The sequence below is a fragment of the Rattus norvegicus genome, chromosome 2, assembly GCF_021556685.1.
Source record: "Rattus norvegicus strain SHRSP/BbbUtx chromosome 2, alternate assembly SHRSP_T2T, whole genome shotgun sequence".
NCBI lineage: Eukaryota > Metazoa > Chordata > Mammalia > Rodentia > Muridae > Rattus > Rattus norvegicus.
The window spans coordinates 63076921-63094528 of NC_141535.1; the positions used below are offsets into that span (position 1 = coordinate 63076921).

At 45.5% G+C, this 17608-nt stretch overlaps 1 protein-coding gene across 9 annotated transcripts in view; it reads left to right on the top strand.

Annotated features, from left to right (window-relative positions):
• The window catches only part of Mtmr12 (myotubularin related protein 12), a 72034-nt gene extending 54833 nt beyond the window's left edge, over positions 1 to 17201 (top strand). For 6 of the 9 annotated variants that reach the window (XM_087621765.1, XM_087621771.1, XM_087621768.1 and 3 more), the window contains 6 exons: positions 438 to 516; positions 2432 to 2502; positions 5164 to 5336; positions 8098 to 8265; positions 9133 to 9294; positions 11971 to 14810. In XM_087621765.1, the coding sequence (XP_087477891.1) occupies positions 438 to 516; positions 2432 to 2502; positions 5164 to 5336; positions 8098 to 8265; positions 9133 to 9294; positions 11971 to 12540 (1223 nt within the window). In that variant the 3' untranslated portion in view covers positions 12541 to 14810. 9 annotated transcript variants of the gene reach the window in all.
• Positions 17202 to 17608: the final 407 nt, after the last annotated feature.

Genomic DNA, 17608 nt, shown 5'->3' on the forward strand with positions numbered 1-17608 from the left:
CCATTTCTCCAGCCCCCTTCACATTCTTAAACTAGTCTTTTCTCTAGGGTTTGTCATTCTTAGAGATACCTTTTCCTACCTGACTTCTTGGCACATTTTGTACTCTTTTAGGCATTGTTCAGCTGCTATTGAGGTTTCACTGTGTAGACTTAACTGTCCGTGCATGATAGACATGGCTCACCCAATGACTGACATAGAACACTATGTTCACTTAAGGGAAGCAGCATTGTAGTCTTCTAACCACAGCATGTGATACACATGGTAACTGAGTTCCTTTTACTATATGATCCAGGACTGTGAGCCTACAGTTGTGTTTTATTTCATTCACTTGGGACCCATGAGCTACACAGCCTCGGGCATCATGGGTGTTTCATGGCAGGTGTGGCTGTGGACAGTAACCTAAAGTCTCCTGTTTTGTTTTGTTTTTCCTTTTTCAGATAGCAGTTCAGAATTTTGGGACACAGATGTAAAGTGGTTTTCTCTCTTAGAAAGCAGCGGCTGGCTGGATATAATCAGGTATTTCAACCCATTGCTTTACACATGAGTTGTACAGTTGTCTAATTCTGAGATGTAGAGGAATTGACCAATACCTGGTGTGTCACAGTTAACAATTCTGAGATCAAATGCTATGAAAGAAGAGAAGCCTTCTTCGTGCAGTAAGGCTGAGCATCCCTCCTCAGGTGGACTGTCTTGGCAGGGGAGCGAGTGCTGTGCAGGAGTAGGAATGGGAATTCTCAGGGCTGCAGGCTGAGGACAGCACATGGTCAGGGGCAAGCCAGAGAGTTCCATGGGAACTATGATCTCCAAAGAACAGCCTGCAGAGAGAGACAGCGAGAACTCCTTAGCCACACTGATGTTCAGCTGACCGTCCACCCTGTGCTAGTTTAATTAGTTACTGGTCTTGCTGTGACTTACCAACAAGGTCAGGGTTACATTTTGTACAAGACTTTGTATTTCAATAATCATCTAGGATATATATACACAGCTACATACCAGAGTTAGTCAGCTGTAAAGAAGGGTGACATGATGTGCTTTGCAGGAAAAGGGGTAGACCTGGAGATCTTGAAAGGTGAAATAAGAGGTCCAGACAGAATCTTATGCAGGCTCTTAGCTGGGAGGTGGGAGCATATGTCTTTATCCCAGTACTGGAGAGGCTCTGAGTATGAGGATAGCCCAGACTACAGAGGGCAGTTCTAATATAGCCAGGGCTACACAGAGAAACTTTGTCTCAAACAAACAAAAAGAAAACCAGTACTTTGAGGTGGTGGTGGGGTAGTCAGAAGATGGCTACATGAGACCTTGTCACGTACATTTTAAGAGGAAGGAAAAGGTGTAAGGGAAACCATGAAGGGAGGCGGTGGTTCTGAAATAAGAACAAACAAGAGAATTGGGGGTATCAAAGTAAGGTACATTTATTTCAAGCTGAATCTAGATATCATTTTTCTTGCACCCTTGCCAACCCCATCTCATGAGCATGGAGGAATGACTATTTGGGGCATGAAGGAGACCAGGAAATGGGAGAGGTGGGTTGTAGCATGGAGGATGAATATGGCCAAGAAACAGTGGCTGTCTGCTAATCTTCCTGTTACTCGGTATGCTAACTAAAAATTCCAATACAAGAGAAAATATGATTGCGGACATCTTTACGTTGATTTCATGACTTGACTCCCTTAGGAAAATGCTCAGTTCTCAGTGGTTTTCATAAATATTTTATGGATGGAGAGTCTATACATTGAAGTTACACATGTATTTGTTGGTGGTGCTAGAGATGCAACATAGTTCCACGTGTGAGCACTGTGCTGTGGACTACTCCCCAGGGAGGAGCTCAGTGTGCTAATCTGTACATGGCTCTATATGATGGCACCACAGCCACAGCTCACTACTCCCTTGCCGTCTGTGCTGTCTGTGGGGAGCCATCATTCCACTCTGGTAGGTCAGACTTGGACGTTTGTAGGTTCTGTGTGTGGAGTTCAGCATTTGTCTTTCTGCACCTGTCTTTTGTTCATGTTCCTCCCATATTGCTGCAATGATGGAGTGTCCTTTTTTACTGCTGAGTAATGTTCCAGCACACACACGCACACACACACACAGAGTTGTTCTGCTGTCAGTGAACTCTTAGATTGCTTCCATGTTTTGACTAGTGTGAGAAATGTTGCAGTGCATATAAGAGTATGGATATCCTAAGATACCACTTTTATCCCTTTGAATAAATTTGTGTGTCTGTCTGTGTCTGTGTGTCTGTGTACTTGTGTATAGTATAATTGGCTTCTTATAGGCAGATGGGTATCAGCAAATGGTTATTTCTTTTTCTAGCTTTTTAGCATGAAGAAATAAAATAAAAATAAAAGAACAATTTAACACGCCTCTAAATGTCTTCTTTATAGCACCAAACTCAGTAACTAATGCTCCTGTTCTCATCTCTCCCGTTTAGACGCTGCCTGAAGAGAGCAATAGAGATTATAGAATGCCTGGAAGCGCAGAACATGAACGTCCTCCTCTTGGGTAATAAAGCACGAGGAGGGGAGGTTTCCAACCGCATTCACCGAGAGTCAGCTTCTGTGTATATAATTTGCAGAGTAGATTTGTTTCCTTCCCTCCTCCCTTTTCCATAACCTGTAATCCTTTGCCTCAGATTTCAGTGGTGCAGTTTACATAGAATCCTTTCACTTGGAGCTTGGCAGACCCACTCACAGCCCAAGAAGGAATTGCTCTGTGTCTTTACCCGATGGTCTTTGGGACACCCTTTTACCCAGGGGACTGTAGCTGTTTAGATTACTGTTCTTGTCTGTGCTGGCAGCTTTCTGCAGTTGCCATGGAAAGGGAGGTGGTGGGCGGAGGCTCTCCTCTCCACAGTGGGGTATTTGCTCTGCTTTTGGATGGAACCACTCAGTGTAAAAGGAGGACAAACCCACCTGCGGCAGAGATTGCTGCTGTGGCCTGCTCTTTTAGATTTTATTTCACTTTGATTTTAGGAGATGGGATCTCATGGGATTGCCCATGCTGCCTCGAATTTCTGGGCTTAAGTGATCCTCCTGCCTCAGCCTCAAAATTATCTGGAAGTACAGACATGTTCTACCATCCTGGCTTGCTTTAAGAGGGTCTTAGTTTCTAGCCCAGCTCTGCACATTCACACACACCCGGTGGTTACTTACCACTTGTGGTGCTTGCCTTATTGGAACCCCTTAAAGCAAATTGGAAAATATTCCTCTTCATGGTTTCTGGGCCACCTGGTACTATTACCTTAGCCCTGCATGCTCTTAAACACCTTCCGTGTGCAGCAGTCGGTCTGTGTTTTCTTCCTACACACATGCAAACTGCTGGGAGCATTGCCTTAAGCATATTCTTATAAGTTACAGGAAGAGTAGTGTTTGGATTCTAAATAGCTAGTTAAGAGGGATGAGATCTGAGAGGCAGGAAGAGCCCAGAACCAGATCCACCACTGCAGAGCCATGCAGTGTGCAATCTGGTTCTGATGGATGTGGCATGTCCCCAGAAGTGTGCCATCCACAGAAGAAGAGGCAGATTGCCTTCAAGATGGAGCTGTTAGAAGAAACTGGCAGCACTAGGGGACAGATACAAACATCTCTCTCGGACAGAGAAGACGAGTCAGCTAGTAGGTTTGGATGCACCAAGTTAGATCTCCAGAACCTTCATTAAGAAACAAAACAAAGGGCTGGAGAGATGGCTCAGCGGTTAAGAGCACTGACTGTTCTTCCAGAGGTCCTGAGTTCAAATCCCAGCAACCACGTGGTGGCTCACAACCCTCTGTAATGGGATCCGATGCCCTCTTCTGGTGTGCATGAAGACAGCGACAGTGTACTCATAAACAAAGTAAATAAATAAATTTTTCAAAAAAAAAAAAAAAGAAAAGAAAAGAAAACCAAAGAACAAAACCGGCATCATAGCATGTGCTTGTGATCCCAGCACTAGGGGGGAGGAGGCAGGGAACACTAGGCCAGTGACGAGCCCTGTCTTTGAGGGTAGGAGGAAGGTAGATGGTACTTAAGGAACAGCACACAGAGTTTCCTCTGGCCTGGCCTCCACGTGCACCTGCACACATGCATGTTCACACACACACACACACACTTAAATTAGCCCCAGATGGTGGCCGCACAGTCGCTAGGGATGAGTGTAAGCCTAAGATTCAGTGTGTTATGATTCTAGGGCACAGGGAGAAAGAGTGCTTACAGCATGATTACATCTCTAGTTCTCCAGTCTTGACGGGACTGTCACCATCTTCCTTGAGGACACTTTTAAAAAGCAATATGAGGGGCTGGAGGGATGGCTCAGCAGTTAAGAGCACTGACTGCTCTTCCAGAGGGTCCTGAGTTCAATTCCCAGCAACCACATGGTGACTCACAACCATCTGTAATGGGATCCGGTGCCCTCTTCTGGTGTGTCTGAAGACAGCTACAGTGTACTCATACAAATAAAAATTAATTAAAAAATTTAAAAAAAAAAGCAACATGAGATGGACCTTTTTGGAAAGGGGGAATAAAGAGGAAGCCATGGGAAATGTAGACCTGGCTTTAGTATCCCCACATTCTAAGAAGAAAGCATGACTGGATGTACTTCCCTTTGCTCTGAGTCAGCAGTGTTAGGCAAGTCTGTGAATAGGCTTTAGCCTTGTGGGTTAGATGAAGTGCATTCCAGGTGGGCACATGGAGGAATATCAAGAATTCCTCCTGTACACTTGGCAAGGAGAAGCAGGCGCCTGTGCTCTTCAGACAGAACAGGAAAGAGGCTTGTGGCTGAAAAGGTCATTTAGTGCAAAGCAATCCAAGAAGGATGGGGAGTGGAAGAAAAGGGTCTGAGTCTGGAGCAGTGAGTGGTGACTCCCCTGAAGGAAGGAAGTAGGCAGGCTATCGTGCATAGATGCTACTGTTCTCATTTATGTATGGCACCTGTGGGTGCCGTGGCTAAAAGTTGATTTTTCAGGGCTGCCTTTGTTCAGTAAGCAGATCTTTGCTTAGCACCCCTATGTGCTGGCTGGGACCTGTCCTGATAAGCCATAAGCAGTCTGTCTCCCAACTGGCCCTTGTCTATAGGCAGTAACAACAGACCTTGCTCTTGGGAACCCCATTGAGCTGTGTGGGAATGAGAACATTGCTCCTTTAACACTCTGTCCTCCTCCTCCTTGGTGCTGCTGCTGGGCCCTTGTAGAAGAGAACGCTTCTGATCTCTGCTGCCTCCTATCATCTCTGGTGCAAGTGATGATGGATGCCCACTGTCGAACCTGGACTGGGTTTCAGAGCCTCATCCAAAAGGAGTGGGTCATGGGTGGCCACTCTTTTTTGGACCGCTGTAACCATCTCCACCAGAGCGACAAAGAGGAGGTGAGTGTCCTCACTGCAGACTGTTGCAGTCCTGGGGAGAAACTCCCTCTCACTGGGTCACTGTTCTTAGATGTACATTTGCCAGGTACAAGCGTATACTCCACAGACACCAGAAAACTGACCCATTGACCTCAGGATGACTTTAGATGCTTTGAATGACTTTTTCATATTGCTTAATATGAAATCCTTCCAGGGCCAAAAGAATATCAGTGAGCATGTTCAAAGTTTTCCGACTTGTAAGAGTAAGCTTGTGTATATGTTTCATACTAGGAGAAATACTGGTTTTGTAACACTTAGAAAATAGGAAGAGAGAACTCTTCAAATCTCTCTAAATTTAACTCGGCAAAGAGTGATATTTAGTGTATAAATTTACCACAGAAAGTATACTTAGCTGAGTACATTTTCCTTGTGACAGTCCCAGCCATTGCTAGAGCCTTTGTAGGTTTTTTTTTTTCCTTTTTTTTTTCTTTTTTTTTTTTTTTTTTTTTTTTTTTTTTGGAGCTGGGGACCGAACCCAGGGCCTTGCGCTTGCTAGGCAAGCACTCTACCACTGAGCTAAATCCCACTCCGCTAGAGCCTTTGAAGTGCTAGAGAAGTAGGCCCTGAGTCCCAGCCTCTTCTCTTTCTATTCCTTGTCATTGTTTGTTGTTTGGGGTTTGGGTTTTTGGTGATATTGTCTAAGGTTGGCTTTGAACTCGAGTCTTCCATCTCAACATCCCAGGTAACTGGGATTCTGTGAACGCACCACCACTCACCCTAGGTTGCTTCCCTTTGCATGACTGGCTCGACTGGCTCAGCCTCTCTGTCAGAGAATTGTTTTGTGTTTTTTATTTTATTTTAGACAAGGTGTTACATATCCCAGTCTGGTCTCAAACTCATTATGAAGCCAAGGATGACGGTGAAGTTCAATCCTTGTGTCCATCTCCCAAGCATGGGGATTAGAGCCATATACTAACACAACCAGTTTTATGTCTCCAGAGCCACATCCCTGCCTGAGTTAACAAGCAGTTTGCCTCTGGATTGTAGTGTCCTTTTTTTAGGCAACAGCAACACAAATTCCTTGGTTCTAGTGAAAGGAAAATTGGACCTAGCCTTACCTGATTAAGTCATCTTTAGAGTGAACAAACACATGCTACTAGTGTGAATTGTGGCTTCTCTTTTCTCGATAACTAATCAGCATGTTTGTCTGTGATGCAGAACAGCCTGGCTTAGCGTGCTGTGTGACTAGAGCACCTTGGCTCCTGTTCTTCCGGGCTTGACAGGTTCCTGGGGATACTTGGGCCTGTGTTACTGTGTCACTCAGTTTCTTTCAGGCCAGACCTATGCTCTTCTGTATGCTATCAAACTTAAGAGAAACCACCATTTCTTAGTCTGAGAGGGACTTGGAAGAAGTAATTTGAAAGGCTAATAAGATACACATACTTTGATAGGCAAAGAGGAGGTGATACTGTTTGGAAAGATGTGATTTTTTTGCATGTCTTATCAAAGGGAGACTGACAGGATCTGTATCTTGTTGGGAAAGAAGCCAAAAGAAGGCCTGTGCTCACCCCCTTTAGGGTTGCTGACACTTAAGATCCCTTGCCCTTACTATACAGTGAGGTTTGTATACTTGATGTTCATATATTTAGCTCATACATATATGCCTCTAATCCCAGAGCCTGGGAGATGGACACAAAAGGATTAAACTTGACGTTCATCCTTAGCTACGTGATGAGTTTGAGACCAACCTGGGATACGTAATGCCTTAATGGTATTTTCCATAATGTGTAGTATGAAGCCTGTTAAGAACCAACATGCTGGAGTTCTGAAGGAGAACTGGCTGCTGTGATTTGTGATATTACTGATGCAGAGCTGGCCTTTTATCCAATAATTCTTACCACCTTTTTACCAGTTCTGTGTGAGGCCTGCATCTCTCTACTCTTACAGAAGGTAGACACTGTCACATTCTTGCCTTACCTTGTTACAGAATCACTGGTGGATCATAAGTGCAGTACAACTGAGAAACAGGGTCAAAAGAGGACCCAGTTAACAAAACACATTTGAACGTAGGGTAGGAACCCATTATGCAGCTTTTGCCTTTGCCTGCAAGACCCTCTCTGATTGGTAAAGAGGGGAACATTCTCCTGCTGAGTCTCCAGCACCATCCCCACCTGTTAACATGGGGTGGGGGAGAGGAGGTCAGGAATGCCCCCATACACTGTTTTTCTTGACAAAGTGTAAAGTGATAGTCATTATGATGTCCTCGTTTTGCAGTTGAATTCTCTGAAGAAGGATAGAATTCACTAGCTGGGCAGTGGTGGTACATGGCTTTATTACAAGCACTCAGGAGGCAGAGACAGGCAGATCTCTGAGTTTGAGGCCAGCCTGGTCTATAGAGCAAGTTCCAGCACAGCCAGGACTATACAGAGAAACTCTGTCTTGAAAAAAACAAAACAAAAATAAAACCCAACAACAACAAAAAAGTAGTTCACTTAATTGGAGTTCAGAATTAGTGTTCTCTATCACCAAAGCTAATTGCAGCCTCTTGTGTGTTAGTGCAGATACGTTATGCATTATTAGGTACTTACCTCTGGCACAGTGGTACTTGAGATGCTGATGCTAACCAAGGGAGATAGTCTCCCTGAGAATGTTCATCACGTGGAATAGGTTGTCTATCTGTCAGAGAGACAGGGTTGAGAAGCTCCTGATGGCTGTCTGCTGAGCTCAGGATAGGCCTTGCTGGACGTAGGCTTGCTAAGTAGTGTGTCTTGTTTCCACATAGGTCCCTGTGTTCCTGCTTTTCTTGGACTGTGTCTGGCAACTGGTGCACCAGCATCCCCCGGCATTTGAGTTCACAGAGACATACCTGACTGTTCTGTCAGATAGCCTGTATATACCTATTTTTAGCACCTTCTTCTTCAATTCACCTCATCAAAAAGATACTAACATGGTAAGAGTCCCTCTTAAAGACCCCTGTGCCAAAGAAGCTGCATCTCACAGACTCCATGCTTAATTAACTGTGACTCTAAAAGTCATAAGTATTCAAGGTATCCCAGCTATTCCTCCTAGGAAAATATTTAATATACATAAGAATATATAAATATATATATACATACACACATATATACATACATATATACATATATACATTATGTATATGTATATACATACATACATACATACATGAAGCTTGAAGCACAATAAATATCTAGCCCAAGAATATATATTGTAAGCATTAAGATAAAAGGAAATTTTGGAGTTTGGGAATTAAGCCAAATTAAAAGTTACTCTTTTTGAAGGTAGAGCAGATGTCCTCTGTTCATTGCCTTATGTACTCTAGGTATCTGTTCATCTCTGTGCCTTCATCTAGCCCTCTCCTGCTTTGTGACGGACTTCGAGTTGCTAGATTGCCAAGTCCGAGGAGGAAGCAGGAACAGTGGAAGCTGGCATCTTAGATAGCCCTGGGTTCCGTGACAGCCTTGCAACCTGCCAGCTTCATACCCTCAGGCAGTTCACTTGTGTTCTCTTAGCCTTGGTTTCCTCAGATGTCAAATATGTCAAACATGGGAAGTAGGGGTTAACTCACAAGGTTGGGAAGGAACCCAGCCTCAGAGCTGACATAGACCACTGGGAATATGGGCCTTCCACCATCCTCCCTGCCAAGGGCATCTACCTTGAGAAACACAGTGCCTACACAAGCGTTCGTTGTCAACCCTGGCTGAGCCTTCTCCCTGAAGCCTGTCTTTTCTGAGAATGAGTGTTTGCTTCCCAGCCGTCCCTGGAAGCTGTGCTGACGTCACTATGCTTGTTCTGGCAGGGCAGGGAGAGCCTGGATGCACAAAGCAAGCCTTTGACGCTGCTCACCGTGTGGGATTGGTCAGTACAGTTTGAACCCAAAGCACAGACTTTGCTCAGAAACCCTCTTTATGTGGAAAAGCCAAAACTGGACAAAGGCCAGCGGAAAGGATCACGTTTCAAAGTAAGATGTGCTGTCTTAACCCCACCCCACCCCCATCTCCACCAGCTCCTCCATCCTGTATATGTGAGGACAAAGGCCACTTTATGAATCTCTCTGTGGGTGTGTTACCTCTTCCTATGGCCTGCAGTTGGGATCTGTGGTTCTCAGGTTATTGATAAGACATGTCACTGAGACTGCTGTGGCTGTGGCTGTGCTGCTATGCATGGAATTGCACCTCTTACCTGTCTCCGTGTGTGGCTGGTAGATAAGGGGGTGTTGATTAGGAAGGGTTACCACTCATTTGCCAGTTTATAGGTTTCATAGCAAGACCTTGTCTTTGTTTTTAATAAAAACTTTACTATTTTACATGCATGCGTGTTTTATCTAATATTTGTCTGTTTACCACATATGTGTCTGGTGCATATAGAACCCAGAAAAAAGGGCGTCAGATCCCCTGGAATTGGGCTTCTAGTCAGTTGTGAACCTCCATGTGAGTGCTGGGAACCAAACCTGAATCTTCTGGAAAATCAGTCAGTGCTTTTAACCACTGAGCCATCTCTCTAGCCCAAGACTTGTCTTTTTTTTTTTTTTTTTAAGATTTATTTATTTATTATATATAAGTACACTGTCACTGTCTTCAGACACACCAGAAGAGGGCATCAGATCTCATTACAAATGGTTGTGAGCCACCATGTGGTTGCTGGGATTTGAACTCAGGACCTCTGGGAGAGCAGTCAGTGCTCCTAACCTCCGAGCCATCCCTCCAGCTCCCAAGACTTTTCTTAATAAACCTGTAAACTGAGAGTGGCAAGCATCGTGTAAAGGTCTGTACTGTCCCCAGCACTACCTACTCTACTGCAGTGGGATAGCTGTGTCCCAGTGTTTTCCACAGTTGTCACCCTCCAGCTTTGGCCCATGGACTAGAGTTTGCCAGCCAGTACCCTAAACCACATAAAACAAGTCCTTATTTCCCTTTAAGACATATTTGTTCCTGATTTTGCTGATTATCATGCCCCAGAGTGCTCTAACTGATGCACGGTTTGGTCTGCATTCTGTCACCTAGCCCAGAGTCTCTCAGATCCCTTAGGCTCTCAGAGCAGAGCGATGGCAGAGCTACACCTGTGCATGTCATTCTCTTTCCCATCACTGTCCTGCCTATCCCGCCTGATTCTCGGGGCTTCTAGGAGCCTTACCAGTTCAGGTTCTAGCTGAGAAAGATGGGGTGCAGGTGAGCTATGGCCAGTACTTAGAGACAGTGTCAGCTGCTGGGGACTAGACCTGCCATGTCACCCTCTTAGCTGCCCTGAAGCCCAGCATGGATGCTGATCTTTTCTTCTGGTAGAGCAAGATTGCTGCAAAGAGATGAGCTTTTCTGTGGTGTGTTGTGCCCCCTGGTGGCAGCCTGCTTGTCCTCTGGAGAGAGCTGGACTAGAGTCACAGAGCTGACTGGTACCTGTGGGTCAAGGAGCCACTGGGACAGCTAAGCACCCCTTTTCTGATGTCCTCGCTGTCTCTTCTTATAGACAGTGGCAGGTGATGTTGGCTCTAGGAGAGGCTGGGAGGGAAGATTCGAGCCAGAGGACAGGAGGATTGCAGGCCGAGTAAATGGGGAAGGGTTGGGGCAAGCAACATTGCAGGGACTGACATGAAACTCACTGTATAATCCAAGCTAGCCCTAAACTTCTGGCAGCCTCTGGTCTCAGCCTCCCGAGCATGGAATTACAGGCGTCAACCACTCCTTACAGCTCTCCTCCTTTGAGTGAATCCTTAAGAACAGAAGAATTGGCAGAAATAACCTTCTCCTACATTTATTTGTACCTTTTCCTTTGAGCATTGATGAATCCCCATAACCTCTGACCTATCTTCATAACCCTCTCATGGTGTACCCAGAATATAATACCTTGCTTTGTTCCTGAGAAAGCTAGCAAGCAGGAACAAAACTTAAGTGCTCTCATGTTTGCTGCTCTGAGCAGCCTGTCAAACAAGAATAGCTGGCCCAGTGAGCCCATTCCTCTTAGCCAGCGCCTCTGCTGCTGTTGCCTGTTGCCCTTGTTCAAAAGAGACGTTAAGACTTCAGCTGGAATTCACTGGGTGCCTGATAAGCTAAAGGTTATTTTGTCCATGGGATCATATCTTCAGGTGGTCAGTACTGATGCCTGAAGAAGTGCAGAAGATTCTGTAGTCAAGAGCTCTCAAAAAAGAAAAAAAAAGAAAGAAAGAAAAAGGGAAAGAAAAAACAGTGCTAGGCGTCAGTGACTGCAGGAGAAGGATGCCAGTGCTCCTGACCAGACTGATCTACACAGTAGACTGAGGGGTCCACAGTGGCCAAGGCTGTGCAACAGAACTGTGTCTCAGAAAGCCCCCAAGACTGGCCTAATCATTAACTTGTGTTAAACCGGTTCCGGCAAAGTACTTTGTGTCCATTGGTCTCAGAAGGACCAGTCTTTCCCAGCATGACTTTGTGTCCAGCCCCACATATGCCGGGTTCCTCTCCTTTGTTGATGGTGTGTCACACAGATCACCCACTGCCACCATGAGCAGGAAGTGCCCCATGTGCTACAGCATTGTAATGGGTACACAGGAGATGACCCTGCTCATAGCAGGATGGTGATGCTCATCATTAATCATCATTCTATTTTAATGGAAATAGCTGTAACCTTGCCTCCTAACCAGATACTCTTTTGTTTTCTTTCAAAGCATCAACGACAACTTTCTTTGCCACTTACCCAGTCTAAGTCATCTCCCAAAAGAGGATTTTTCAGAGAAGAAACGGATCATTTAATCAAAAACCTTCTAGGCAAGAGAATTAGTAAACTTATTAACTCTTCCGATGATCTCCAGGACAACTCTCGAGAGTTCTATGACAACTGGCATAGTAAGCCCACAGACTACCATGGCTTGTTGTTGCCTCACATTGAGGGGCCTGAAATCAAGGTGTGGGCTCAGCGCTATTTACGTTGGATTCCAGAAGCCCAAATCCTGGGTGGTGGCAGAGTGGCCACTATGGGCAAACTCTTGGAAATGATGGAGGAAGTGCAGAGCTTACAGGAGAAAATAGAGGCAAGGCATCACAGACAGGAGGCTATCCACGTACAGGCGCCTGGCCTGCTCAGGAACTCTGCCCGCCTGTCTTCCCTGTTCCCCTTTGCAATGCACCAGCGACATTCAGCCAAGCCTGTCTTACCCACCAGTGGCTGGAAAGCTTTGGGAGGTGAAGATGACCTGGCCAAACGAGAAGATGAGTTTGTGGACCTAGGGGACGTGTGACTCTCTTCTCAGGGACTGTGAAAGAGGCACACTGTACGGTGGGACAATTGTTCCTGGACTGGTGTCACGATGTTAGCTCAGTGCTGTGAAGGAGAGAGCAGGGCTTTCAGGAAGAGAGCTGGTTCTCCTTTTCTTCCACAGTTCTGGAAGACAGCGCAACAAAGCCATGCCTCTAGGATGCATAGGAGGGAGTTCCTACTTGACCTGTCATAGGATTGGGGTCATTTCCTGACATCTGTATTATATGTACACACAATGGCTCGTGGCCAGGCTGCTGTGAGAGCCTCCTGATTTCTCTGTGCCAAGATAATTACATAGCCATTTCGAACAAGAGTAAGGGCAGCTTTATGCGGCATCTAAGTGGAGAGACAGAGGATTAAGAGATGTGCTTTGTCTTAAACCATATTCCAGCGTGCACACACACACATGCACGCACCACAGAAAAGTTGACAGTTCTTCTGGTGTCATCCATCCTAATGTTCAGTCCCTCCTTCCTGAACTGTAACAAGGCACAGGGTGGGTGGGGCAGCCGCCTTCCCTTTTCCTTTGCTGTCATTCCCATCTTACCTTTTCCTGTTCTGTGCCATTCTGGGGGTCCACTCGGTGCACATCATCCCAGGGTCTTGTTGCTGACCTGGGGAAGGTCCTCTGGCTTCCACGGGGGAGCTCTTGGAGCCCTGTTTTGTTCTTTTCTTTTTTTTTTTTTTTTTTTTTTTTTTGGTTCTTTTTTTTTCCGGAGCTGGGGACCGAACCCAGGGCCTTGCGCTTCCTAGGTAAGCGCTCTACCACTGAGCTAAATCCCCAGCCCCTGGAGCCCTGTTTTGACTGCACACTTGGCTCTCTGCTCGAATACCAAGGCTCGGGGCACCTAGAGACTCTCAGCAGCCCCTCAGCTCCCTTTGCCTCCCCACTACCCTCATGATGCTGGGGCAAGCAGGACAATTCGAATGTGGCTCTCACAGGAAAGCAGCCATGTCAGCAGCAATTATCACAGGATGCCTCAGTGATTGAAAAAGCCATAGAAGGGAACTCAGCCCTGCCTAGTCACCGTGGGTCTGCTGTGTTAAAGATACATATTTTCTTACTGTTTGAAAGCATACTTTGTAAGGCTTCATGCTGTCATTCTCAACAAAGCTCTGTCCAGTCCCACAGAAGTGTAGAGAAGAGGGAGTGGGCAAGGGACCTCACTGAGACTGCCTCACATGTTTGCCTTTTTTCTCTATTTGCTGGTAGGGAGAGGTCCTGTTAGGAAATCTCTGTTGCTCATGGGCAATAAGGCATTTTGGAACTTAACAAAAAGTCCTTTCTGATTGCACTGAATTATCTTTCATATGTAGTGATTATTTTTCCTCGGCTCCCTCCACAGTAGCGCACAGTCTGGGTTGGCGTGTTGACTCAGCATGTTGGGGGGTGGGGGTCAAGATCTGTGTTTCTGGGACCAAATGCACTCAGTCTCGGTTGCCTTAAGAATCTTTCAGGCCAGGCCTGCGCTAGGAGTGCGCTAGGGATCTAGAACACGCCCGTTCCTAGCTGCCTACCTTGTGTTCCTTGGGCTCTCTTAAGCTAGCGCTAACTGCCACGCCCTCAGCCTCTGCTTCACAAGTCCTCAGTGGAGAGAACTATTTTTGTTACCGTATTATAGCATGAATATTTATATGGTAGCCTCTGCAGTCTTAGTGATTTCTCCCCCCCCCCCAAAAAAAAATTGCCTCATGTGATGTTTTATACTTCACAAAGTATGGTTTAAAGGCACAAGGTCATCATCCTTGTTATATCAGTTGAATGTGCATTGAAATATTTTTCTATGCTTTTTTTAAATCACAATAGAAAAGGTAAACAAGCTGTTGCAACCTGTGTGGTTACGACAATTTATGTTATGTATTTATATTTGAAACCAGATTTCTATAACTTGCATTTCTGTACAGAACTTTCCATAGGTTTATATATTGTGTATTTTTATTCAAGATTGAGATGTGGTTTATGTTTAACATTAAAAGATAAAATAAGACCCTTTGTTTAAAACACACTGTGCAAGTTTGGAAGTGTCTGTTAATAATTTACTGTATATAATACTTGCCTTTGTTTATACCTCCAAGTTTTTACACTGAAGATAAACTAGCTTTAATTAAATTTTAAAAATTTAAGGGAATAAGCTGTTCGGCTGAGTCAGTTTAAATGTGCAGTTTATTTTCGGGTTGTTGGTGGAAGTTTATACATGCCTCACTGCATTGTAACTGACTGCAGAGATTAAAGAACAACTTTCAATCAGCGCCATGACTGATGTGCGTGGTCTGACTCCTGGTTAATCCTTCTTATTCATTCAGGATATGATAAACGTGTCCTGGGTTCTGGCAGGACCACAGCAAACTGAGCCCTGGGAAAGCTCAAGGCTGTACTTTCCTGGAGCCCCCACACCTCCATCCTCTTCTCTCCTCTGTGCATGTGTATGTACATGTATGAACACTCATGTGTTGGCTGGTAATAGGCAACCAACATCCAAACATACTCAGCAGGTAGAGGAGCTTGCCACCAAGCCTTATGACCCTAATTCAATCCCTAGGATCCAACAAAGAACTGTCCCCTGTAAGTTGTCTTGTGACCTCCACGCATACCCCTCTTGTCTGTGGTCCCCACACAAATAAATGTGATTTTTAGTGATCTGAAGGTAGATGGGGCCAGAAGCCCTCAGGTGAGTGGAAGAAAGGGCTTTTGTGTCCTGAAATGCTGCAGTGTGGGTCTTTGCTCCAGAGGAGTGGTGTGTGTGTGTGTGTGTGTGTGTGTGTGTGTGTGTGTGTGTGAGTGAGGGCTCAGTTCTATTTTTTTGTTGTAAGGAATGGAGCTCATAAAACTGAGACAGAGGCTTTGTTTTCTTCTCAGATGAAAAGGTGAGCTGGTCCACAGCAAGCGACCTAGGAGAAGAGCATTGTGTAGTTTACTTTGTTTAACACTAAGTTGAGACACATTGTTTTGTTTTGAGTTCTGTCTCTCTGACCTCTCCCACGGGCAGATCTGGCTCCCCAGCTCCCCTGCCTTTGTTGTTCCACACCTAGAACACCCTTCCCAGTGTGGCCTGGCCAGCCTTGCTTAAGGCTCTCCTGGAATCTAATAGGCTCTGTTGGCACATTCCTTTCAGACTTATTTTGTAAAGACTGACTTACTTTTATATTATATGCGTATTTGCCTGCATGTGTGTTATATATGTGTACCACTTGTGTGTCTATTACCTGTAGAAGTCAAAAAGAGTCCATCGGATCCCCCTGAAATGAGTCACAGGTTGTTATAAAACCAAACCCAGATCCTCTGAGAGCAGCAAATGTTCCTAACCACTGAGCCATCTCTCCAGCACCTTTCCCTCAGCCTCCTCCCCATACTTCTTTCTTAGATATTTGTGTTATATTCTTAACTGGTTAAGACCCTGGAAAGTCACAGCTTTCTTATCCTCCATCTCTGTTGTCTTATGCAATCTGTGGTCTCTCAGTTTTGTTCTTTTCTTGGTTTTGGCCAAGGGTGTGGAGAGCACTTAATGAAGTGTGGAGTGTTTCCTGTCCAGAAAAAAAGAGAATGGGGAATGGGTCCTGTTGAAAACCAGCCCTGTGCTTCATGTCTCCTGACTATTTGTGGGACAGACTACAGAAATGGCCTGACTAAAGCCCATTTTCTGAGCTCCTCCTCAGCTCATAGTCAAAGTGGCTGTTTGGGGCTATGGTTGCGCCATACTGTGTCTCATATTTATAATACCATCCTTGGGGCAGGGCAGATTGGAGCCAAACATCTAGAATCTCGTGCACATACACATACACAAAACTTCAGAGCTGTGTCTGCGCCACCTTTTCCAGAGAGGTTTAACAGCTGGGAGGACCCACCCTGAGTGTGGGCAGCACTAGTGGATGAGCTGTTGGAGCCTAGGCCAAATAAAAAGAGCAAGTGAGCTAAGCACCAGCCATCCCTGCTTTCCGACTGTTCTCACGTGTCCACCCACCTGATGTGCTTGCTGCTATGATGGACTACCTTCAAACTGTGAGCCAAGATAAACCTGCCCACACCCCCTTTTTTGGGGTAGGGAAAGTATTTTGTCACAGCATCAAAGACACTAACAGACCTATCAAGAATCTCCCAACAGTCCCTGCTAAAGTCCCTATAGCACCCTGAAAAAGACTAGGATAGTGAAAGGAGAAGGATCCTGTTTGGCTGGATACCCATTTGCCAGAGAAGTATCCTCGTGTAAGATTGAGAGCCTGACTAGCATGGGTAAAGCCGGCAGAGTTTTACTTCTCATTTACATGCCATTTAAATAGCCGAGAGGAAAGTTCAATTGGTGGTTTAATGCTTTAACCACAGGCATTGGTAGCCTACTTTGTGGTTTAGATCATAGTCTTGTCTTCAGTAATTAAAGGGTATGAAGTGGACAGTCATGGAAATTATGAGCCTTTTGGCCACTTACAAAAGAAACTTTATAGTTTTATAAGACAAAAAGCTGTTGCCTTTGAATCCTAAATGAAGGTGTATTCAAAAACCCTCTTCACAGCCTGGGGGGTGGGGGGTGGGGTGGCACACAAGTTCGATCCTATCACTCACTCAGGAGGCAGAGGAAGGTAGATCTCTTGAGAGTTTGAGGCCAGCCTGGTCTATAGCCAAGGCTACACAGAGAAACTCAATCTGGGAAAACGAAGAAAACAAAACAAAACCAAAAAGGACACACACGCTCCTCAAAACAAACCAACGAAAATGCTCCTTCACAGTAGTTTGGGCCTGGAGAGTGCAATGTTCCCTGAACCCCAGAGAACAGGCACTGTGCGTGCCTTTCCTGGGTAGGGAAAGAATGCGGGCATGCCACAGATTATCCCTGAGGAGCCTGATAGGTACTGCAGTTGTTTCAACAAGGGGGTGAACGAGCCTGTGCCCAAACTGATCTAGTTTGTAGTCGAATCTGCTGAGATTTCCAGGAATTCGGGTGGAGACAGGGCTGGATAAGAAAGGACTCAGTGATGTTCTGAAGTAGCAGCGATTTATACAGTGTGTGCCTTTAATCCGGCTCTTGGATGGCCTAGGCTCTCTGAGTTCCAGTCCA